Raw genomic sequence first — 20,042 nt, forward strand, 5'->3', positions numbered from 1 at the left:
AATGCTTGGTCAAGGTCGTCAGATCACACCTACCAAAAACTCTAACAAACGAAACATCCCTATTTCCCTTTGACGAAATAACCTTAAGTAGTTCTAAATAAAATATTTCAGAATAAAAAAAAAGAAAAAATATCAAATTCAAACTGTGGGTTCTGGTATCGATTTTCGAACTAAGAGTGTAAACATTTTTACATTTTTGAAATTTTAATTCCAAATTATCATTTTCTTCGTGCCTTGTTCAACTTCCGACTACCCACAATTCATTAGAACCGCCATTTTTCTCATTGAGTTAGCATCACGTTTTTGTTTTTTAGCGTCTCTTCAGTTTAAATAAATTAAAGCAAAAATGGGTGATAAGATTGACATGAGTCTTGACGACATAATCAAGACCAATAAATCTAAACGTGGTGGTGGTGGTGGAAGAGGGCGAGGTTCTGGTGGCCGATTGAGACAGTTATCTAGGGGACGTGGAGGAGCTGGCGGACGCGGTCGTCAACAAAACCGAGGTGGTGGTGGCGGAGGTGGTGTTTACCGTGGTGGTGTACAACGCAGAAGCCGATCTCAACAATTTACAAGAGTATGTATTCTGATGAGTGTTACTCTATCAATGAATTAAAGTAAAGTCTGTCTCCTGTCTTGGTTTCATACTTTGCTTTCAAAAGAGATGAAGGAGAAAGAAATTATCTGGATAGGATTATGGTTCCTTGATTCTGGTTCCATTGTCATAGGCATTAGGCCTATTTGATAGTTGCATAGAGAGAGTTTCAATGGTTGAACACCATAGCCCTTTGCCATTATTATATCTAGACTATTTGATCAAATATCATGAATTATTATTTTTCAGTCAAAAGACACTCCAGATCAATGGAAACATGATATGTTCGAGGGTGGTGCCAAGCGATCTGGTGGCTTTGGAGGACGACTTTCTGGTGGTATCTCAACTGGAGGTGCTGGGAAACTACTAGTCTCAAATCTTGACTTTGGTGTCAGTGATTCAGATGTTTCAGTAAGTTTCAACCAGTTCCCTTGAGTTGGTGTAACCTACAAGGTTGTGTCATTAAGTATGATCAAACACGTTCTGCTTTCATGTATATGTATACAATGCATGTACTGGTACTGTTTTGAAATCAGTAAATTGAAAAAAAGGAACCCTTTTTATTCTCAATTTTTTTTTTTTTTTTTTGAGGATTGTACAACCCCCAGGAGAACTTGAAAAAAAATTATTGTGTAAATTTTTATTAAGGTGTATACTTTTTTTTAGGAACTCTTTGCTGAATTTGGTACAATGAAGAAAGCAGCTGTTCATTATGACAGATCAGGAAGATCCTTGGGTACAGCAGAAGTTATATATGAACGAAGATCAGATGCTGTTAAAGCTATGAAACAATACAATCAAGTGCCTTTAGATGGTAAGATTCTAAGTTAAGACATCTGTTAGTCATTCATATAGAGATAATGGTTTGTAGGAAGCAAAAATATGAAAATATTAAAATACCGGTATTAAAGAAGAAAATGAACATTTGTACCAGTTCAAGCTTAAATTTTTGCAACTTAGCCATATTATGCAACAATAAAAGTTGATAAGTGAAAAAGTTCCAAGATCTCATTTAGTTTTAACAAGTGCTTTTAGAATATAAAAGATAAATTTTAGATATACGAAATAAATATGAATCATTTTAAGACTGTTCTTCACTTTTAGGACGTGCAATGAGCATCCAGTTGGTTGGAGCCGCAGTTGAAGAATCTCCCATGAAAATGCAGAGACCTAGAAGGTAACTTAGTTGGTATTTGTTGGAAATATTGACTCTGATACTTGTATATGATGTAAACTATCAACTTCTGAACTCAATGTTGATTCTCAAGGAACCACTGATACAAGTTCAGATGTTGGGTTAAAATAACAATTCAAATTGTGATTTTGATTTTAGTAAAATAGCTTGCTAAACAAATGTTTGGAACTTAAATTAATCACTGTGCAAATCTACTTTCTATAGAATAAAGTATCTTGTAAATGATGAAAACTTATCGCATACAGATAATTTATGTTGATTCCAAGGAACCACTGATACAAGATATTTATTTGCTTTTCATCTCATTTGTAAACACTATTGTATACGGTATATGACTGTATTTGTATACAAAGTTTTAGTCATTAGAATGATAAATGAATTCTCATCCGTTGTTGACTGTTTTTCGCCAGTCAGGGTTGAAATTAACTTCGAGATGCCCCTCTATATTTTACTATACTGATTCTATACTCTATATTGTTAAAATAATCTTGATTTATTTATTATTAGTTTGAGTGGTGGCCGACCTAACCGAGGGGGAGGTAATAACAGAGGTAGAGGTGGAAATAGAGGGCGTGGTGGTAGAGGAGGGGGTAGGCAGAGTAAAAAACCTGTCACAGCAGAAGAATTAGATGCTGAATTAGATGCCTACAATGCCAAGGTGAGTTTGACAAGAGAATTTAAAATAAAACTGATATTCAGTTTCACATGGAAAGAACATGAAGAGATGCTTCAAAATCAGAAAACATGGTTGGTCTTTATTATGAAAACATTTTGACGTTTCTACAGATGTATCTGTTGTTTTCCAAATGGTTGCCCTTCAGGGCAGTCATCTTAGACTTAAAATGTTGATATTCAAAGCATTTAGTGAGTCGTTTATTTGCTTATGTGATAATTATATATTCTTTCTTCATTTAATACACCTAACTTCATTTATTTCAATGTGCTAATTTCAGATGGATACAAGTTAATGCTGAAGTTAGTAGGAGAGTAAATTTTACGAGGTGCAAGACAGCAGACATCAAATTATTAACATTCAAGGACTGGTGTTGAAATAAGGAACTATCTTGTCATGTACTTAATGTTGGATTATCCATGTCTTGTGAATTTTTGAAACCAGTGCTGTAATTTATCCATCCTCATTGTCATCTCATCCATCAGCCTTTTGTAAGATATAATGTGAGAAAATGGAAGTCATTTTAACAATTTTAATTCATTAACATTTGTAGAACAAAATCATTTTGTATTTTTATTTCTAGAGACTTTCATTCCCAGCTTTTAGACTGTCAGAGCTGATTGGTTAAGTTTTTAAACGAAAGACATTGATTTTAGTTTGTCCAGTGCTGACTGGATTATTTGTATTATAAAGTCACTAGAAGAGGTTATTCTATACTTGTACATAACTTATTGTAAAATTATTATGTTTCAATGTTTTAGTCATACATTTTATGTACACCTGTACAAAATTTTGTCCATCCCAAAACTAATTAGAAATGAGCGAACTCACATGACCTGTTAGTTTATTCATTTGAAATACTCAGAACTTCATATATATTTTCAGAGCCAGATTGTTTAATACCATTTGAACTCATTTTAAAGAGCACTTTTAATAGTTAACCCTAATCATTTCACAGATAATAATGCATACCTTTGATGCTGAGATCTAAGATAAAGAAAAGTGGGTCCATTTGCACAGGTCCACAGTTATCAGCATAGATATTAAACAAGTAGCTCTCTTTCTAGGTCAGTACATTCAATTTGGCTTAGTTTTTTTTTAGAGCATTAGACATCAGATAGCAAATTTTTTATTTGAAATAGTAAAAATGATAAGTCCTGCTCTTTGTAACTTGGTCAGTATTGGATATTTGTAGCTGTTTATTTGTAGTATTTTTTTATCTGTAGTAAACTTGGTAATGGAGTAGTAGTATTGTCCCCACACGGTGAAAAGTTAAGAGAATTTATTTTAAATGAATGAAATATGAAGTTATTGTAAAATGTATGAATAAAACATTTCACTTTTTATTGTGGTATATTAGTGCATTTCCCTTGGTGTATGACCTGTCAAGTATATTGATATATTGTTATTGGCATCAAAAAAAAATGTCAAAACAACCTACACAGAAACTTATTACCAGTCCTCTTTACATCTCGTTTGCTTGAGTAAATCTTTTCAGAAACCAGGCAAATTGATTTTAAAGGATTAACCAGTAAATAAAATTTTGTATCAGTGTCCATTTCATGCCTGCCGTAAATTGAAACCTGTATGCCCAGAAACTTCATTTAATCCAAGAATCTTCTCAAAACATCTGTTCATTTTGATTACCCAAATTACAACTAAGTAGCAGGTCCATCCAGCAGCATCTTCTTCAAACTTCATCTTGTATCTTGACTGCAATAGCCATGAATTTTTATCACAATATGCTGCAATTTGATTGTACGACAACCATTCAGTACCCTCATTGTTTACAGCACTTGGGCTGTAATCGCTGCTTTTACAAACCTGCATGATATAAGAAAGGTGTCTTGCAGTCCAGGTATAAGACTAAGTTTGTAATGATTTGACATTGTGAAGATGACCAAGTATCTACAACTAATTCCTAGGTTAATGTTGAACCAATTTCAATCACATCTTGCATTACATTTCAGATAGCAATCCCATTATCTTGAGAATTAGGTTAGGGTGTTCAAACCTGCCCAACACCACAGGGAGCCCACAACTCTTCATAAAATCATGACAACAGAAGAACAAATTTATTGTAGAGCTTTAGCTTCTTACAGAAAGGTTCATAGTAATAATAAAAAGAAATGGGACATTGAGCAATTAAAATACAGCTTGGAGCAATTAGCAGTAGGTGAAAAATAAATGCATGAGGAATTTCATATTTATCATGGGGCCTTATTCTGGAAAACTTAAGTAGAGTATAATCATGATTTTAACAAATAGAGTGATCTTATAGAACAATTAATTTTGGCTTAATATTGATTTTAGTGATTGACTAATCAAATGACTGGAACACTAAAATCATCTTAAGTTTTCGAGAATAAGGTTTCAGGTATTTTTTTTTCAAATAGAGGGACAGTAACATATTTTTGCTTTCAATGAACTAGCCAATAATGGGTAAACCTTGAAATTTGTGCTTTTCTTTCAATTCCACACCTGTTTCCATAAATAGACAAACAACAGTTTTAGTGGTTGGGGGACATATTTCATTTCTTTGATGCAAAAGAATTAGATATTGAAATAAAGCCATTACGTTTTCTCATGCTCAAATTTGTACATAATTATTACTCTTTTCACTTTGGATCATTTGCATCCAAAAATAAAACTTCACAACCTTGTCTGGCTTATCACATCACGCAAAATAATGGAAAAATAAGATCATGCATTATGGCACAAAGAAGTGAACGAAAAAAATAAGGATTTAAGATAAGGAACTAAGAAAGTTAAAAACTTTACAAAAAGTTGTCTTCATGGAAGCTCGGATTTTTTAATCATAAATTAAAGCTCAAAATCTTAATGGATTTCTGCTAGTTGATATCCAATAACTTGCAGAACAAGAACCATGTTCCTTAAACACCGTTAGATAATATAATGAACTGGATATTAATTTATCTAAATTTGGAATAAGTTTTCATAAAACCTAATGGCTAAATCATTTAGAGAAATTCACACAGACCATCAATAGAAAGTCTCCTTTTGTCAATTATGTAAAAACAAAATATATCAAATTTAGTACAAATTATCAAATTTTGAAACAATTCAATTCTAAAACATAATTTTTATCATTTTCATACAAAAAAAGTTTATAACAAAACTCACTATGCAAATAGAGTAATAACTTTGTTGATCAAGCTATTATATTACAGGATTAAGTCTATGATAGCTTTAAGCAGCTATAGCAATGAACAGAGAGTTGGGAGGGTTATCACAAAAAGTCGCAAGAAGATAAAAATAATTCAACAATATGTTAGTAATGCTGGGACAATAATCTTATGACTACACAAATATAAAGATCTAATATTCATTAGTCTTTTTTATGCATGTTGTTTAGTACAGGAAAAATTTCACAATAAATATCATTTAAAACAATGATTAGTATTAACTGATGAACACACGTTACAATAGCCTAGTTACTTGAGACTAGATAGTTTTATGTATGGATTCCCTTAATACATAAATCAGATTTTACTACGAACTAAACTCAAAACATTCCACTTAATTCTTGGTCATCAACAAATAGTTTCTTTGGTTTTTCTGCCTTGGTGTTGAAGATTTTTGTAAGAATGAGCGTCAGAACTCATTTTTGGCTTTTAGGCAGTAGAATAGAGACGTAAACTTGCCACACCTGAACACCAAGAGATCAACTATTCGTATATCAACCAGAAGTTTGAAACAAAAAAGAAAAAACTTGGTTAATAACAAATTAGATGTTCAATTCTTCTTCTTTTTGCCGAAAATCAGTCGACTCAAGACGACACGAACGACAGCAATGTTCTTCTTAACAATATCATGACGTCTCAATCCAGGAAGAAGAAATACCAAGTTCACTGAAAGAGAGTATAAATAACAAAATAATCATCAAGAATCTGACATAATTTTAAGGTTAAATAAATACTCTAAAATTACAATTTAAGAATATGCTTTGTCTTATAATCTAGATGGCTTATCATCGGCAAAATTCAGCACATCTTATTCTCCACTTCCCTGCAGCTAATCTTTGAATGATTAACTTTAGCACTTTGAGCAGTTTGCCACCTTAGAATACATAGCATGTTTCAACTGTTTGGAAATAAGAGCCGAACGAATTTTTGGGAACGGAATTGTGCGGTTAAAAAGGGTTCCAATGTATAGAAATATATCCCTAATTTTCAAGCCAGCTGATATAGAGAATTTAATATTTAATACATGCTAATATGATACACGTGTTAACAACATGAGCTCCATGAGGACGAGCTCTTGTCATTCAGTATTAAATGTAACTAATGAAAATCTGGTATTACCTAGTAGATAGGTGAGCAGAAGATTGTTTACTAAACTTCCTATCCAGGCTTGAATTACTAAAATACCCATTACAACAAAGAAATACTGAAAAATAATTATATATATTGCTAATATTTATAATATCTATGTTTAAAGAACAAAGTATTAAGAGGAAACTGTTAGATGACAAGTAAAGTACAGTTTGCTCTATTGCAAACTCTCCGATTCATGATGCAAGTTCACTGTAATAAAGCTGCATAACAGTTTTTTAAATTCCTACTTCTTGCCTTGAAGGGGAATTCAATACTTATCTTGTGGGCTGAAGTGTCTTGCAGACGACAATCAACCTCAACATCAACTGAACTTAGCAACTACCAGAATGTTGCATGTTCATCTTAATCAATATTTCCTAGCAACCTAAAAGGCATTAAAATTACTTACTACTTTAGGCTTTTCAGCTTTCAGTTGACACATGGTATTCTTAAAATCAATAAAATGGTTTCTAGCATTGATAATTCTCTCACAGATCTGTTGAAACTGTTGTTCATGGAACACTGTCCTGTAGAAACAAACATTATAATCATCAAACATAACTTGGCCAGTATTAAATATTTCTTTTAAATAACCCTTTTTTTTGGTTCAAAGTCCTCAGTAAAAATTGTAACAATTCACAAAACCAAACTGCTCAACATTTTCTAAATTTGCTTATTCCATATATTATCTGGGCAGATGTATAACTATCAGACAAAAGACTAAAGTATATTGTAGAAGATCATCACCAAGTCAAGCCATATTTGTTTACAGTCTTTCTGTGGAAGGCTCTGTCATACAATCCAATCAAATTGCTGCATTTACAAACTAGTGTGACACTAGTCACATAATGATGTCCAGGTATTAGATGGAATTCGTGAAGATGGTTTTAGACATGTGCATACTATACTCATAGTACGGTATATTGAGTATTAAGGTAAGAGTAAATAATATAAAATGAAATATCTAGAAATCTGATTCTTACCAACTATCAGTTGCAAACAATTTTGGTCCAACCATGGGGATCAGCAAATCTATTGCACTAATTAATAATCCTAGAAGGGACAATGTTGTTAAAACTGATGGTTGAATGTACCACACCAAACTGGAAATAAAATTAGAATAAAAATAATGAATGTATAATTATGCTTGATAATTGATGAAGATTCCTGTATGTGAAGTGAAATGTTACAAAACCTGAAGAAAGGAGTAGTGTATCCATAATATTGTTCTTATTTATTTAATGTTCTATCTACTTCTAACTTCTAAATTAAAGATGAAAATGAACATTGCCTTTAGAAATCAAGTAAACATACACTGGCAAATCACAGAAAAATATCACTTTTTGAAATTACTAAATTTGTAAAAGAGACTTCCTACATAAGCTCTACAGAAAATGCCAAAAGAATGAATAGGGACAATTTCAAAACATAAGTAATACCTAAGGTTGGATTACAATTTATTTTAGAAACACTTACAGAAAGAGAAAAGTTGTTGTACCAACAATGATAGCTGGATAATATGGTTTTTCCCATTCTAGTAAACTATTTAGTGGTATTAGAGCTTCTCTCCATCCTTCTAAATCTCTCTTAATTTCCGATAATTCATCAGTATTTTCTTCTGGTTTTGTATTTAAAAACTGAAATAAGGGGCCATGAAACAACATATTATATTAAAACTAATGGTGACATTATTAATATTAGATAGGAAGAATGTTATACTTGATCATTCAATCAAACAATATGGTCATGCATGACGTACTGATACTATATAAAACACCACTACTCAATAAATTAAGGGAATGTAAGGAGGTTATCTAAATTTTTCATGTGTTAGCTTATCAGAGATACCGGTATATACAGCATCAATTAGCACCAATCCAATTTTAAATCTGACGTCTGTGGATCCTGCCAATTCAATAAATTAAGTGTTTGATGATGTCACTTATCGCAAAATATGCTTTATAGGGCCCTTCACGAAGTTATAGTTTTAGTCATTGACATTAAGACGATTAGTGAATAGCAGGCAGGAACCGCAGACATCTGATTGAAAATTGGAACGGTACATGTGAATAGCAGGTAGGAACTAGACATCTGATTGAATATTGGAATGGTACAATTTGCTACCATAGTGACTCTGATACACATCAACATTCTAGAAAACCTTTTTGCACAATAAAATGATTTCTAATTTGATTAAAAAAAAAAAGTATTTAATGAGTCGGTAGTTTGTAAATCACAGATACCATCACCTACAACCTGTTATAGATGCCATTGATATGAACCATCTCCGGAAAATATACTTAGTTTAATCGCTCTCAAACTATTGCCAACTTGTCAGTAAGACATTTGTTTTGTGAAAAAAAAGAAATAAGATTGTTCAGTTTATCTGTTTATATAGGTAAATATACCGTTTCTTCCCCCTCAGTTTTATTTTCTGTACTGTCGGCCATTTTTGTTTCTGTTTTTATCTCGCAGTAACATGATAGTGCGTGAACCGATTTCAAAGATGAAAGTTTCTAAATAATATATTATAAACATTTATTTTTCATTATAACTCATTTATTATTATCACAAACTATGTAATTATTTCAAATCTATATTTAAATTTTTGAATATTTTTTATAAAATTATATTACAGTTTCTGATTGGCTGAAAGGTGAAATGAAGTGTTAGCGTTAGCAGTGAAAGAAGCTGTGAGGGGACAGTAAACAGATATTTTGTCGAAATAAATTTCCCATTTCGTCAAAAATGTCGAGTGTGAGTATCTTAATTTATGCTGAACTTCTTTAGTTCAATTCAGACTTTATATTTTTCAAACCTCGGGTTTATTATCGCCATAGAATTTGATATTTTTGTCAAAAATTTGCATGATTTGTCATCATCACAAAGTTCTCTTCATGAATTACTGAAAATGGAAAATAGACCTACTGAGGATTTGATGAGGGGGGGCTATGACCATATGAATGTTTGGATTTGTTTATTCTTTCTTGCCCTTGATCTTTTAAAAAGGTGTAGGCTTCCCTTTACGAAAGCAAGGAAATATTACGACTTATTATAGGCCTAAAAAGGCTGAACCTAATGACCAAACTTCCTAAATCTAAAAAGTCAAAGCTCCTTATAAATTCATTATTGGATTATTGGCTACAAACGATATTTCTGAATCTGGTTAGCTGGAAGTAAATGAATGGAATCATAAAGTGTTCTGAGCAGCAAGAGAGCATAATTATCCTGCCCAAATACCAGAAAATCTCATATCTCGAAGACTTCGTTATCTTAGTTATATTTAAGCTAAAAATATCATCAGATTTTACGTAAAAAGCAAGAAATTTAATCACAACCAATGTACCAGATCAAATTTGCCATAAGTACAGTTTACATACCATACCGTAACATGTTACAAATGATTTTTAGTCAGTTCTTCTTTGAAACAAGGTAATTCTTACCACATCTGTCATTCAGTGGATATCATTGGAGTGACTTGGCCCTGTTTTAAGAGGTCTTTCTGACTATCTTTAAGGATTGAACATACTTATTTACTTTTCCTGAGCTTATTCCATAAAATTTATCTAACTTTCTTGAGAAATTTAATCCTATAAGCTTACTTTTCATTTATTTTTTTTATAGATTTCCAATGTGGAAAATCTTTCACCACAGACAATACGACTGGTGTCAAAAGAATTGGGTGAACTAACAAAATCACCCCCCGAAGGAATCAAAGTATTTTTAAATGAAGAAGATATTACTGATATTCAAGCATCTATAGTTGGGCCTGGTATGTCTTGTTTAAATTTAACTTAGTATTTCGGGCTGAAAAATGGTCAGTTGTCTGAAGATCACATAGGGTAAAATTCTAACAACAAGTTGTTGTAAAAGAGTAACAACATGTTTTTTTAGGTTCTGTTTTAATATTTCAAATAGCATAATTATCTCTAATGTTATTTCCTAAAGTTTGAAAGAAATTAAGCTCGAAATCAGTGACTTGTAGACTGAAAGGAATTTGTTTTATCTTGTGAACAGACTGCTTTCTCACTCCAGCTACAGACTGAGTCATCCTGTTAAGTTTTTAAATTCAATTTATTTAGTTAAATCAATATTTGATAATTCTCTTTTATTACAGCTGGCACGCCATATGCTGGTGGATTATTTCGAATGAAGTTGGTACTTGGCAAAAACTTTCCTTCAGAACCTCCAAAAGCATATTTTCTCACAAAAATATTTCACCCAAATGTTGCAAGTAATGGTGAAATATGTGTAAATACATTGAAAAAAGATTGGAAAGCTGAACTGGGAATAAAACATATACTCCTTGTAAGTATCTATGATATAATAATCAATATACTGTATTGTTACTATTCAGACTGTTTAACAGGGTTATCAGAGTGAATTCTTTTAGTGATAATTTATGATTAGGCACATTCATCTTCACTATTTCAAGCTATTACGAATTGTGTCTAATACCTTGACTGCATAAATCACCTTTCTTTTATCACCTAATGCAGGAATTTGATTGGATTGTGCATTAGCAAATACAGGCAATCAGACGTAAAGACTGTAAACACTATGGCTTATGGATTACAGACTTTCTGTTCATTTGGTAGCATTTAAGACAAAAAAGACACAGTTCGTAATAGCTTGACGAAGCTTGTGAAGATGAGGCACATCCTGGTCACATGTTAGATATAAGATAGGGTTGTATTACACTCTCAGTGGTTTGGATTTCAAAATACAATTTATTTGCTTTATGCATATTCACTTGATCATACAGATTTAATAAGTTTAAGCTTATATCACAAAATTTTTATGAAATTAATTAATTTATTGATTTGATTATTTTATTTTGATCAGACGATAAAATGTTTATTAATCGTACCAAATCCTGAATCTGCATTAAATGAAGAGGCAGGAAAATTATTATTAGAACAATATGATGATTATTCTTCAAGAGCTAAAATGTTTACAGAAATTCATGCACAGCAACCTATCAAGTGAGTAAAGTAAATCAATTTCCTCCCAGTGGCATTCACCCCCCCAACATGGGGGCTTCACCCCTGTCCCCCTTTTATGGATGGGAAGACTACTATTCAACTTTTTTCAAAAACCTTTCTACTTCTACTTCGAAAATAAGGGACAACAAATGTGTACTGAGATTTTTCCAGTGAATATCTCAATCCTTGTGGAGAATTGAATGTTCCAATAGGACAATAAATCAAGGCCCTGTGACTCGTAGGTAGGCTAGTATTCTCCAAAATTTCCCTTATTGGCCGAATAGAGAAAAGTAAGAATCTCTTTCTATTTGACTTTATAAGATTAATGCTGGGGGCACAAAAACGCTTCCATTACAAGATCGCATTTCTGACAGGATTTTGAACATCAAACCAGTTTAATGTTTGAGTTGAGTTCCTGGTCAATACATGCATGTAATATCAATTGTTTAAACTTCTTTTATAGGATTGGAAAAGAAATCGATTTACCTCAAGAAAGTGTCAGTGAAGGGCCGATGGCTAAAAAACATGCAGGTGATAAAAAATTAATGGACAAGAAAAAACGTGAGAAAAAGAAAGTGCTCAAACGATTATAAGAATCATATAGACGATAATCATTTCATCTCATGTGTAATCATGCTGCATTGTCCTGTGGAAGATACGTTCTTTAACTACAGTATTTATTTCTTTCATAGTTCTTATCCATGGTGAAAGATGTTCATGTGTAATTAAAAGAGTAAAAGGGATTGTAAAGAGATTTCCTAAATTTTTTATGTGTATTGGGAACAATGATAGTATCAATTTGCACCATTCCAATTCACAGTCAGACGTATGCGGTTCCTGAAATTCTTCTAAAACTAAGTGTTTGATGACTTCACTAATTGCAAATGGCCCTATGTGATAAAGCATATTTCGCGATTCACAACTTCTGATTTGTAGATTTGCAGGAACCACAGACATTTGACTGAAAAATGGAATGATGCAAATTGGTGCTATCAATGACCCTGATACACGTGAAGAATTTAGAAAACAACCTTACTGTCTCTTTGAATTCACCATGTAATCCATAATGTGCAACTAGTTGTAATATCCGTCTACAAATTCTCAACATATAACCAAATGCAATTCCACCATACAATGATATGAGATACAAATTGGTCAAATCAGAATTCTGAGTTCTGTGAAATTAAAGCTAAAATCTCGGGACCTTTTATATATTTATTTATTTTATGTACAGAAATACTGAAAGGCATCTATTTATTTACATGTTAATTGTGTCTAGAGAGTTGTTAAACAGCTGATCGAGGACAATATAGTTAAACCAGGATATTTATGGTCATTTTGGGATGCAAGACTATTCAAAACATAGCCATGTGCAGTTAACTACATCTTGAGGTAGTGTAATATCGGTGAGCACCATGAATCTGGCATGTATAGTTCTAATTAATATTCGTTCTACTTCGAACTACCTATGAATTGGGAACTTTAAAGTAATTAAACTAGTAATCAATGCCATATACCTCAGACATGTATAGTTCATTTACTATTTATTCTACTTCAAATTAACAGGCAGTACATGCTTATTTTTTTGGCATGATTAATTTGAAGTAGGTTAAGTGATAATGAACACCATATAAGCTTATGTCTAACATGTATAGTTTCCATTACTATCTACTTTAAAATAGAAAGAACTGCACATGTATATGTTTAGAAATTTCCCCCCCCCCCGGGTGTGCATAAATATCTGTGATTGACAGTAGGAGATAAATAATATTATTTATGAATTAAATGTGTATAAGAATTTAGTCTAAAACATGCTGATACTATATCTAACCTCTGATAGTTAATATTGACAAGTGCAATACCATGTTAAGGGCTTGGTGTATCTATCCTCCTGCAATGAATTTCCAAAGTGTAAGCTATCACAGGCTAGGTAAGAACCAGCATGGTTTGGACTGATTAGTATCTCTGTATATATATACCTTGTTTATTTATATCATAATGACCAAAAGAAGCATGTATACTAAATGCCATTAGTGTCAAACATTATCATCGATCATGATAAACTCTTTTAATAAAATTATTCTATTACTTTTAATTATGTTTTGTATTGACACCAGCAATATCTGTTGGAAGAAATGGTTAGTGTCAGAAACTGTGTGGATTGTTAAGAAGTAAACATATAAAACACAGAGCACCACCAGGTGTTCCCGGAGAATGAGCTGTGCAGTTAGTTATAACTTGTATTGAAGGAGAACAGACCAGGATATTTTATTCTGGCTGTTGTGTATCATCCTGCCGGAGGTAAAATTGCTGTAAGTCCATCCTGAAGAGTGTACTCAATCACTAAGATTCCAAACTGGACATTTGTTGCTACATCATATCATGAAGCACTTCAGGAGTAGATTAAAGACTTTGCATTGTGTTCAATCAGGAGAAAGCTGAAATACCACTTTCTTAATTGCAGTCAAAAGTTCACAAACCAATAATATCAATGCAGTTCATGCAAAATAGGACTATTAGTCCTATTATCATATTTGATGAAAATGGATGAATGACAGACATGACTGTCTGTAGAAAATAAGCCCTTTCTTCTTTCTGATCCAGGCAGTCTTAAAGATAGTATAAAGGTGGAAATAGACAAGGTCCGGTGCGAGAGTATTTGAACAGTAGAAAAGAGTAAGGGCCAATTGTGTGCTCACATCAATTTTCTACTGGACCGATAATCCCACACCAAACACTACCTTGTATTCACAGCTTTTGTATGACAAAGTGTCGCAAAAAAAGAAGAAATGTATTTTAAAAACATTTATTATTATTTTCTCAATTTACATGATGCCATGATTGAATATATCTATGTACATTAAAATCCCTCCATGATTACATGATTAATGCAAAGAACTCCAGACTATAAAACGCAATTTGTGAAAAACCTCTCAACGAGATGAACTGGAACTGGAGCGACTGTATCTTCTTCGTCTTGCCGGAGATCTGGATCTGGTTCTCCGTCTTGGCGGAGGAGAACGTCTCCTTGGTGGTGGTGATCTGAAACATCAATATTGATCTTAGAACCTAACCTACTTTTGATCCAATCGTTAGCTAATTTTCTATAAAGTGGCTTCACTCCCTTACCGTAACCACTAAAATTCTACTATTACTTGATGCTTGATCATAGAGCATTTTAATCAACAACTACGGTAATAGCTAGTCATGTTTGAATAAACATACGGCATATACAGCTAATCTTTAAGCAACATTACAGCTGGAATCTTGGTCTTAAATACATTTACCAATCAAAATGAGGTCAGTTTTGAAGATTTCTCAAATATATCCATGATGGAAAGAGTTTGGTTAATATACAGTAATCCTTATCCAACTGGAAATTTCACAGCAATAACCATGATTTATATATTCTTACTCTTTCTATTTAATGATAGGTCTATAAATATCCTTCACAGCACATCTGAATCAGAATCCCTACCAAATCCAAAGAAAACCTAATTACCTTCTCCTAAATCTAGGAGGTGAATTATGCCATCTTGGAGGTGGACCACGGCGATGATGAGGTGGACTTCTTCTCATTGGGTATCGAGGTGGAGGTCTCTGTTGTAATATAGCTGCTGCTGATACTTCCTGACCATCTATCTGACCTGAAATACAGAAAGAAGAATCGTTGGACAAGGAGAACCAATGTATTGCCAAACTCAATTTTTGTCAATTTTTTTCTTTTTTTCAATTGTAGCTTGGAATGTTACTACTTGTGGTTTATATATACAAATTACAAAAAGTTATTCAGCTTTTTTAGCAATAATTTAATAGCAGATTACCATATGGAGGATATCCAATTTTAATTGATTTCAGCTTTTCAAAGTTACTTGACTGATGATTAAGAGAATCCAAGATAATGAAGCTTAGATTCCTTTACTTCTTCTATAACCAACTGTTTTTGATCCATCCTCCATTGTTTGCAGATCAAAACACTTACCTCCATCCATAAATTTGATGGCTTTTTCAGCATCTTCACTTTTCTCATATTCAACATAAGCAAATCCTCGATTGAAATTTGGATGTAGCCTATCTATCATCATCTCAACATTTCTAATAGCTCCATAGGTAGAGAATATCTCTACAATATGGTCTTTATTTACATTACGTGTCAAATGTCCAATGTGAACTTTACTTGGTTTAGGAGTTGGGCTTCTCTTTCTTCTTTTAGGAGAGCTGAAAATAAATACAACACAGATTAATAAATAAGCAAAATTTAATGACATCTATACAAAATATGTCCCATCTAAAATCTATAATCCGGGAAAGATTAATGCCAAGAGGTTTGGACAAGGATCAGTTGGTTGAAAGGATTCACTTAAACTTAAATAGTTATACTTTATAATTGTTCATTACTTTTCTGTAAGTTAAGCCAAAGAAACACATTCTTTTTTTATGGCCTCACCAAACACAGTACATGGTACAATTTAAAGATGGCTACAAACCCAGATTTTTGTCTCCGTTTCCTTTCTCTGCTGCGTGAACTGTTACTGGATGATGAGCTACTCGACCTTGAACTTCTTGACCCAGAGCTACCAGAACTACTGGTACTAGAGCTACTACTTCCACTTGACGAAGATCTGGAACGGCTTCTGGATCTAAAACGATAGGAATTTTCACAGAATGAAATACCATTATACCAGTTAATTGGTCCAGAAGAGCGTGGAATTGAACTCCATCCACTTGATGTTGGTTCCCTGTAAAAGTGACCATATCTGCTCCTATTACAGTATTTTCTGTAAGGACTTCTTGTTCTGGATCTGTAATAGAAGGAATTTCTCCAATATGGAGATCTGGATCTTCTGAAATATCTGCTACCATTTCCATCACTGTCATTGAAATCCTTATCTGAGGAAAAATCTGAAGAATAATCAGTACTTTCACCGTCTTCCATACTTGACCAGCTGTCAGAAGAAAAATCTCCATCTCTGTTGGGAGAAAAATCCATGCTTTCAGAACTTCCACTATATGTCATGGATATAAAAGAAGAATCAGGCACAATCCTACAAAATCAAAAGATGATTCAGAAAAAAAATGACATTAAGCCATCTACCATCTGTGACTGAATAATTATTGAAGAAATGTTATTAATACATGTATTTAGAAAATCTATTCAAGTGATTGTAAAGAGGTTTTCTAATTTGTTTATGTGTATCAGGGACACTGATAGCATCAATTTGCACTATTCTAATTTTCAATCAGACGTCTGTGGTTCCTGCAATTCCACTTTTATGATGTCACTAATCGCAAAATATGCTTTATCCAAGGACTACTAAACACATAATGCCCTTTATCATGCAAAGCCTCAGTTTACTATTGTTATGCAAAACCATCTTAACTATTTTTAATGACAATCTACATTGAAGGAGGATAAAAAAACTGGCATCAACCAAATGGTAATGAATGCCTCTATTATTTTAAAATTTACTAAGGGCACTTACGAGCTACTACCACTACTTGATGAACCTGCTCTTTTCTGTTTAGGTCTTCCTCGTTCAGGTTTGTCTGGACTACCAGTCTTTTTCTGTTGTTCTTTACTACCAGCCCCTACAGTCCTACAAAAAAAAATTTTATAAAGCAATCAGTTTATACCCTAATAATACTAAACAAGAACAATTAACTTTGCAACTTAAATGACAATATCAGAGCTAATTTCACATGAAATGGTCATATGTTTTGTCAATGAACAACACCCATTTTACACTTTTTTAAACTCAATACTGTAACCTCTTTCTATGTGGTCTTAGATATATATTTGAATTTAGTAACATTCAATTTTATGGCACGTAATATTCTGAGCTTACACACAAAGTACCAAAATACACATATGTATGTACAAATCTGTATCAAACAAATAAAACTGTCTTTATCTTAGGCATCTAACAATGACTAAATGTCTAACAATGACTAAATGATATCCCTTCAGAAGCTATCCAATAGTATAATCTAAAGGATACAGTCTATCTTACTATTTGCTTTAACAGCTTACAGGGCTTAGCTCAAGCTATCTGTGTTTCTTTTCAGAAATACAATACAACAGTTAGCTCCCTTAGAATTAGATTCCTTTAATTGTAGGGAAATGAAATGAATGGAATTTTGCGTCATACTCTTCAATTGAAGGGAAAGGGAAAGTTGAATTTTAATTTTAAAAACTTATAGAGCCAATATAAGATGACTGTATCCTGTATAGGTAGGTATATAACTATTATTGTTTATGGAACAAGAATAAGAATGAATTATTACAACCTATCCATCCATAATCAGTAAGTTTAAAGACATCAAATAGAAAGATAACTACAGAGATAAAATATGTTGATATATTATTAGTATTCCGGATAAGATGGTACTATCTATACAAATTAACTACAAAATAATAAATTCAGTAGGCTCAAAAGAGATTAGAATAATACTTCTGATACGTCCAAAAGACACATTAATGGTTGGAACAAATCTTTTAAACAGTATAATAAATGTGAATATTAGGAGAGTCCAAAAGGGTAGAAGAGAAAAGGTAATTGAATAAATATTTCAGATTTCTGAACTACAGTAACATATTTGACTTTCACTAAGTGATACACGGTATATTTGAATGAATATAATTATATGATGCTTGTAAATTTTAGCTTTTCTTTATTTTATTTACTTATGTTTACTTTTTAAAAATTAATTTGAATAATGAGTCTGGTGTTTAGTCAATTCGTCTACTCTACATGTCAACTCGTCGACAGTTTACTCTAATCTTCAATCCAAAAGACAAAAAAATGATTAAAAATTGGGTTGTCTTTTCTTAATCAAATAATAAATATGGACACTCTGTTGATTCAATCAAATGTTTTTTGCACTTTCAAGAAAATCAAATATGTCATATATTATATCTACTAAAATCTTACTCTGAATCAGATTTTGCCTGCTTACTGACTTCAACCCTAAAATATAATACAATATACACATTTCAACACACAGTTAATCATAATTAATCTTCAGTTAAAGAAAACCAGCTTTATTCAAAATATACAAAACATAATCTAATAGTATTTTTCAAAAGAAATTCTGTAATTATGTAGATTAAGATGAAAATAATAACCAGATGATGAGGTTCAAATTGACCTTATATCAGCTTGAATGACTTTTCGCCATGAAAATGTCTTCACTATAAGGTGGTTCCGCAAAGACAGATGGTTGAATTTCTGTGAGCTCTTTCTCTTCATATGAAAAGGGTGACCTCTGTCAAACCTCTGAAGAGGGCCACATCCTTCTATAATATCACACAATTTCATAAAGATCAAGATAAACATTTTAAATTGGAATAAATAACAAAAAAACGAAACTAAATTATCAACAATATAACATTCAAACAATTTAAATTATTGAGAGAAAAAAATGTAACAAAATGGATAAGGCAAATCTAATAACACAGAACAAGAAAGTTGTCTGAATGTTTCACAGTAAACCTGATTCTGTACTCTTCTAATTGAGACGATTCTGGTGCTGATCTAGATTTCTTTACTGGTATCCTAAAATGTTTGTTCAATGTAGAATATGGCTCTTTTGATTGACCTGTGCCTTTGGTTCTTTAGTACTTAGGGTTTGGTGTTTTTTTTACATGAAAATCAATTCTGTTATCAAAATAGAATATGATTGATCGTAGGCTATATAGACAACTATGAGCATTCAGCATTAATAAACATGAATCATTTATTGTTATTATGATTATCAAATAATCATTAACTCTCCACCATATAATCTAATGTTGTTTAATAAGCATACTAAAAGAATAGATCCTATAGAAATATTGTTTAATACCCATAAAATATTTTACATTGTACACACTGTAAGTGTATACTACAAAGCACATGATGATCTACCCTTAAATAAATTCTTAGATATACCGGTACTGTAAAGTAATAAGAATATTACTCCATCCCATTTCAAGGCCACAACTCCATTCCTGAGAGTGGACTGCTGAGCCTTAGGAGCATGATTCAGTGACATTGGAGCACAATAATCATAACACCTATTCCATCTTTGTCCTAAATTATAGAGGGTCTTCCTCACTGTCAGTCGCTGCCACTAAGGCACTGGTCATTTGATCATTTGATTGGAAAAGTGAAAAGTGAGGAATGAAGATGGCCAATGTCGGCACGAAATTAATAAAGAAGTATTGAATTATATGCCATTAATTACCTCAACAGACATATAGCATACTCACATGATG

At 32.4% G+C, this 20,042-nt stretch overlaps 3 protein-coding genes across 3 annotated transcripts; 1 reads left to right on the forward strand and 2 right to left on the reverse strand.

Annotated features, from left to right (window-relative positions):
• Positions 1–1,166: 1,166 nt before the first annotated feature.
• Positions 1,167–9,273, reverse strand: LOTGIDRAFT_203419 (hypothetical protein). The gene is made up of 7 exons (XM_009047275.1): positions 9,209–9,273; positions 8,277–8,437; positions 7,784–7,903; positions 7,210–7,327; positions 6,789–6,873; positions 4,524–6,335; positions 1,167–1,182 (listed from the first exon to the last, which is right to left on the reverse strand). Exons 1-6 carry the CDS (start codon positions 9,248–9,250, stop codon positions 6,220–6,222), a joined length of 642 nt encoding a protein of 213 aa, XP_009045523.1. The 5' UTR covers positions 9,251–9,273; the 3' UTR covers positions 1,167–1,182; positions 4,524–6,219.
• Positions 9,274–9,448: 175 nt separating this feature from the next.
• Positions 9,449–13,051, forward strand: LOTGIDRAFT_230299 (hypothetical protein). Its single transcript, XM_009047276.1, has 5 exons — positions 9,449–9,557; positions 10,425–10,572; positions 10,918–11,108; positions 11,646–11,785; positions 12,249–13,051. Exons 1-5 carry the CDS (start codon positions 9,549–9,551, stop codon positions 12,376–12,378), a joined length of 618 nt encoding a protein of 205 aa, XP_009045524.1. The 5' UTR covers positions 9,449–9,548; the 3' UTR covers positions 12,379–13,051.
• A 1,667-nt stretch (positions 13,052–14,718) lies between these two features.
• On the reverse strand, positions 14,719–19,122 carry LOTGIDRAFT_156651 (hypothetical protein; the record flags this gene model as incomplete). Its single annotated transcript, XM_009047277.1, has 8 exons — positions 14,719–14,827; positions 15,288–15,432; positions 15,768–16,003; positions 16,269–16,587; positions 16,646–16,830; positions 17,269–17,382; positions 18,718–18,753; positions 19,061–19,122. The coding sequence occupies 8 exons, from the start codon at positions 19,120–19,122 to the stop codon at positions 14,719–14,721; spliced, it is 1,206 nt and encodes a 401-aa protein (XP_009045525.1).
• Between the last annotated feature and the right edge of the window lie 920 nt (positions 19,123–20,042).

This window comes from Lottia gigantea (assembly GCF_000327385.1).
Source record: "Lottia gigantea unplaced genomic scaffold LOTGIsca_11, whole genome shotgun sequence".
NCBI lineage: Eukaryota > Metazoa > Mollusca > Gastropoda > Lottiidae > Lottia > Lottia gigantea.

Bases quoted from the DNA above. Each gene is read 5' to 3' on its own strand.
- LOTGIDRAFT_230299 (XM_009047276.1), top strand. The intron at 10,573-10,917 runs GTATGTCTTGTT...CTTTTATTACAG, and splicing joins AGCATCTATAGTTGGGCCTG to CTGGCACGCCATATGCTGGT. The intron at 11,109-11,645 runs GTAAGTATCTAT...TATTTTGATCAG, and splicing joins GAATAAAACATATACTCCTT to ACGATAAAATGTTTATTAAT.
- LOTGIDRAFT_203419 (XM_009047275.1), bottom strand. From the start codon at position 9,250: ATGGCCGACAGTACAGAAAATAAAACTGAGGGGGAAGAAACG. The intron at 7,904-8,276 runs GTAAGTGTTTCT...TTTTATTTCCAG, and splicing joins ACAACAACTTTTCTCTTTCT to TTTGGTGTGGTACATTCAAC. The intron at 7,328-7,783 runs GTAAGAATCAGA...TTGTTTCTACAG, and splicing joins TTGTTTGCAACTGATAGTTG to GACAGTGTTCCATGAACAAC.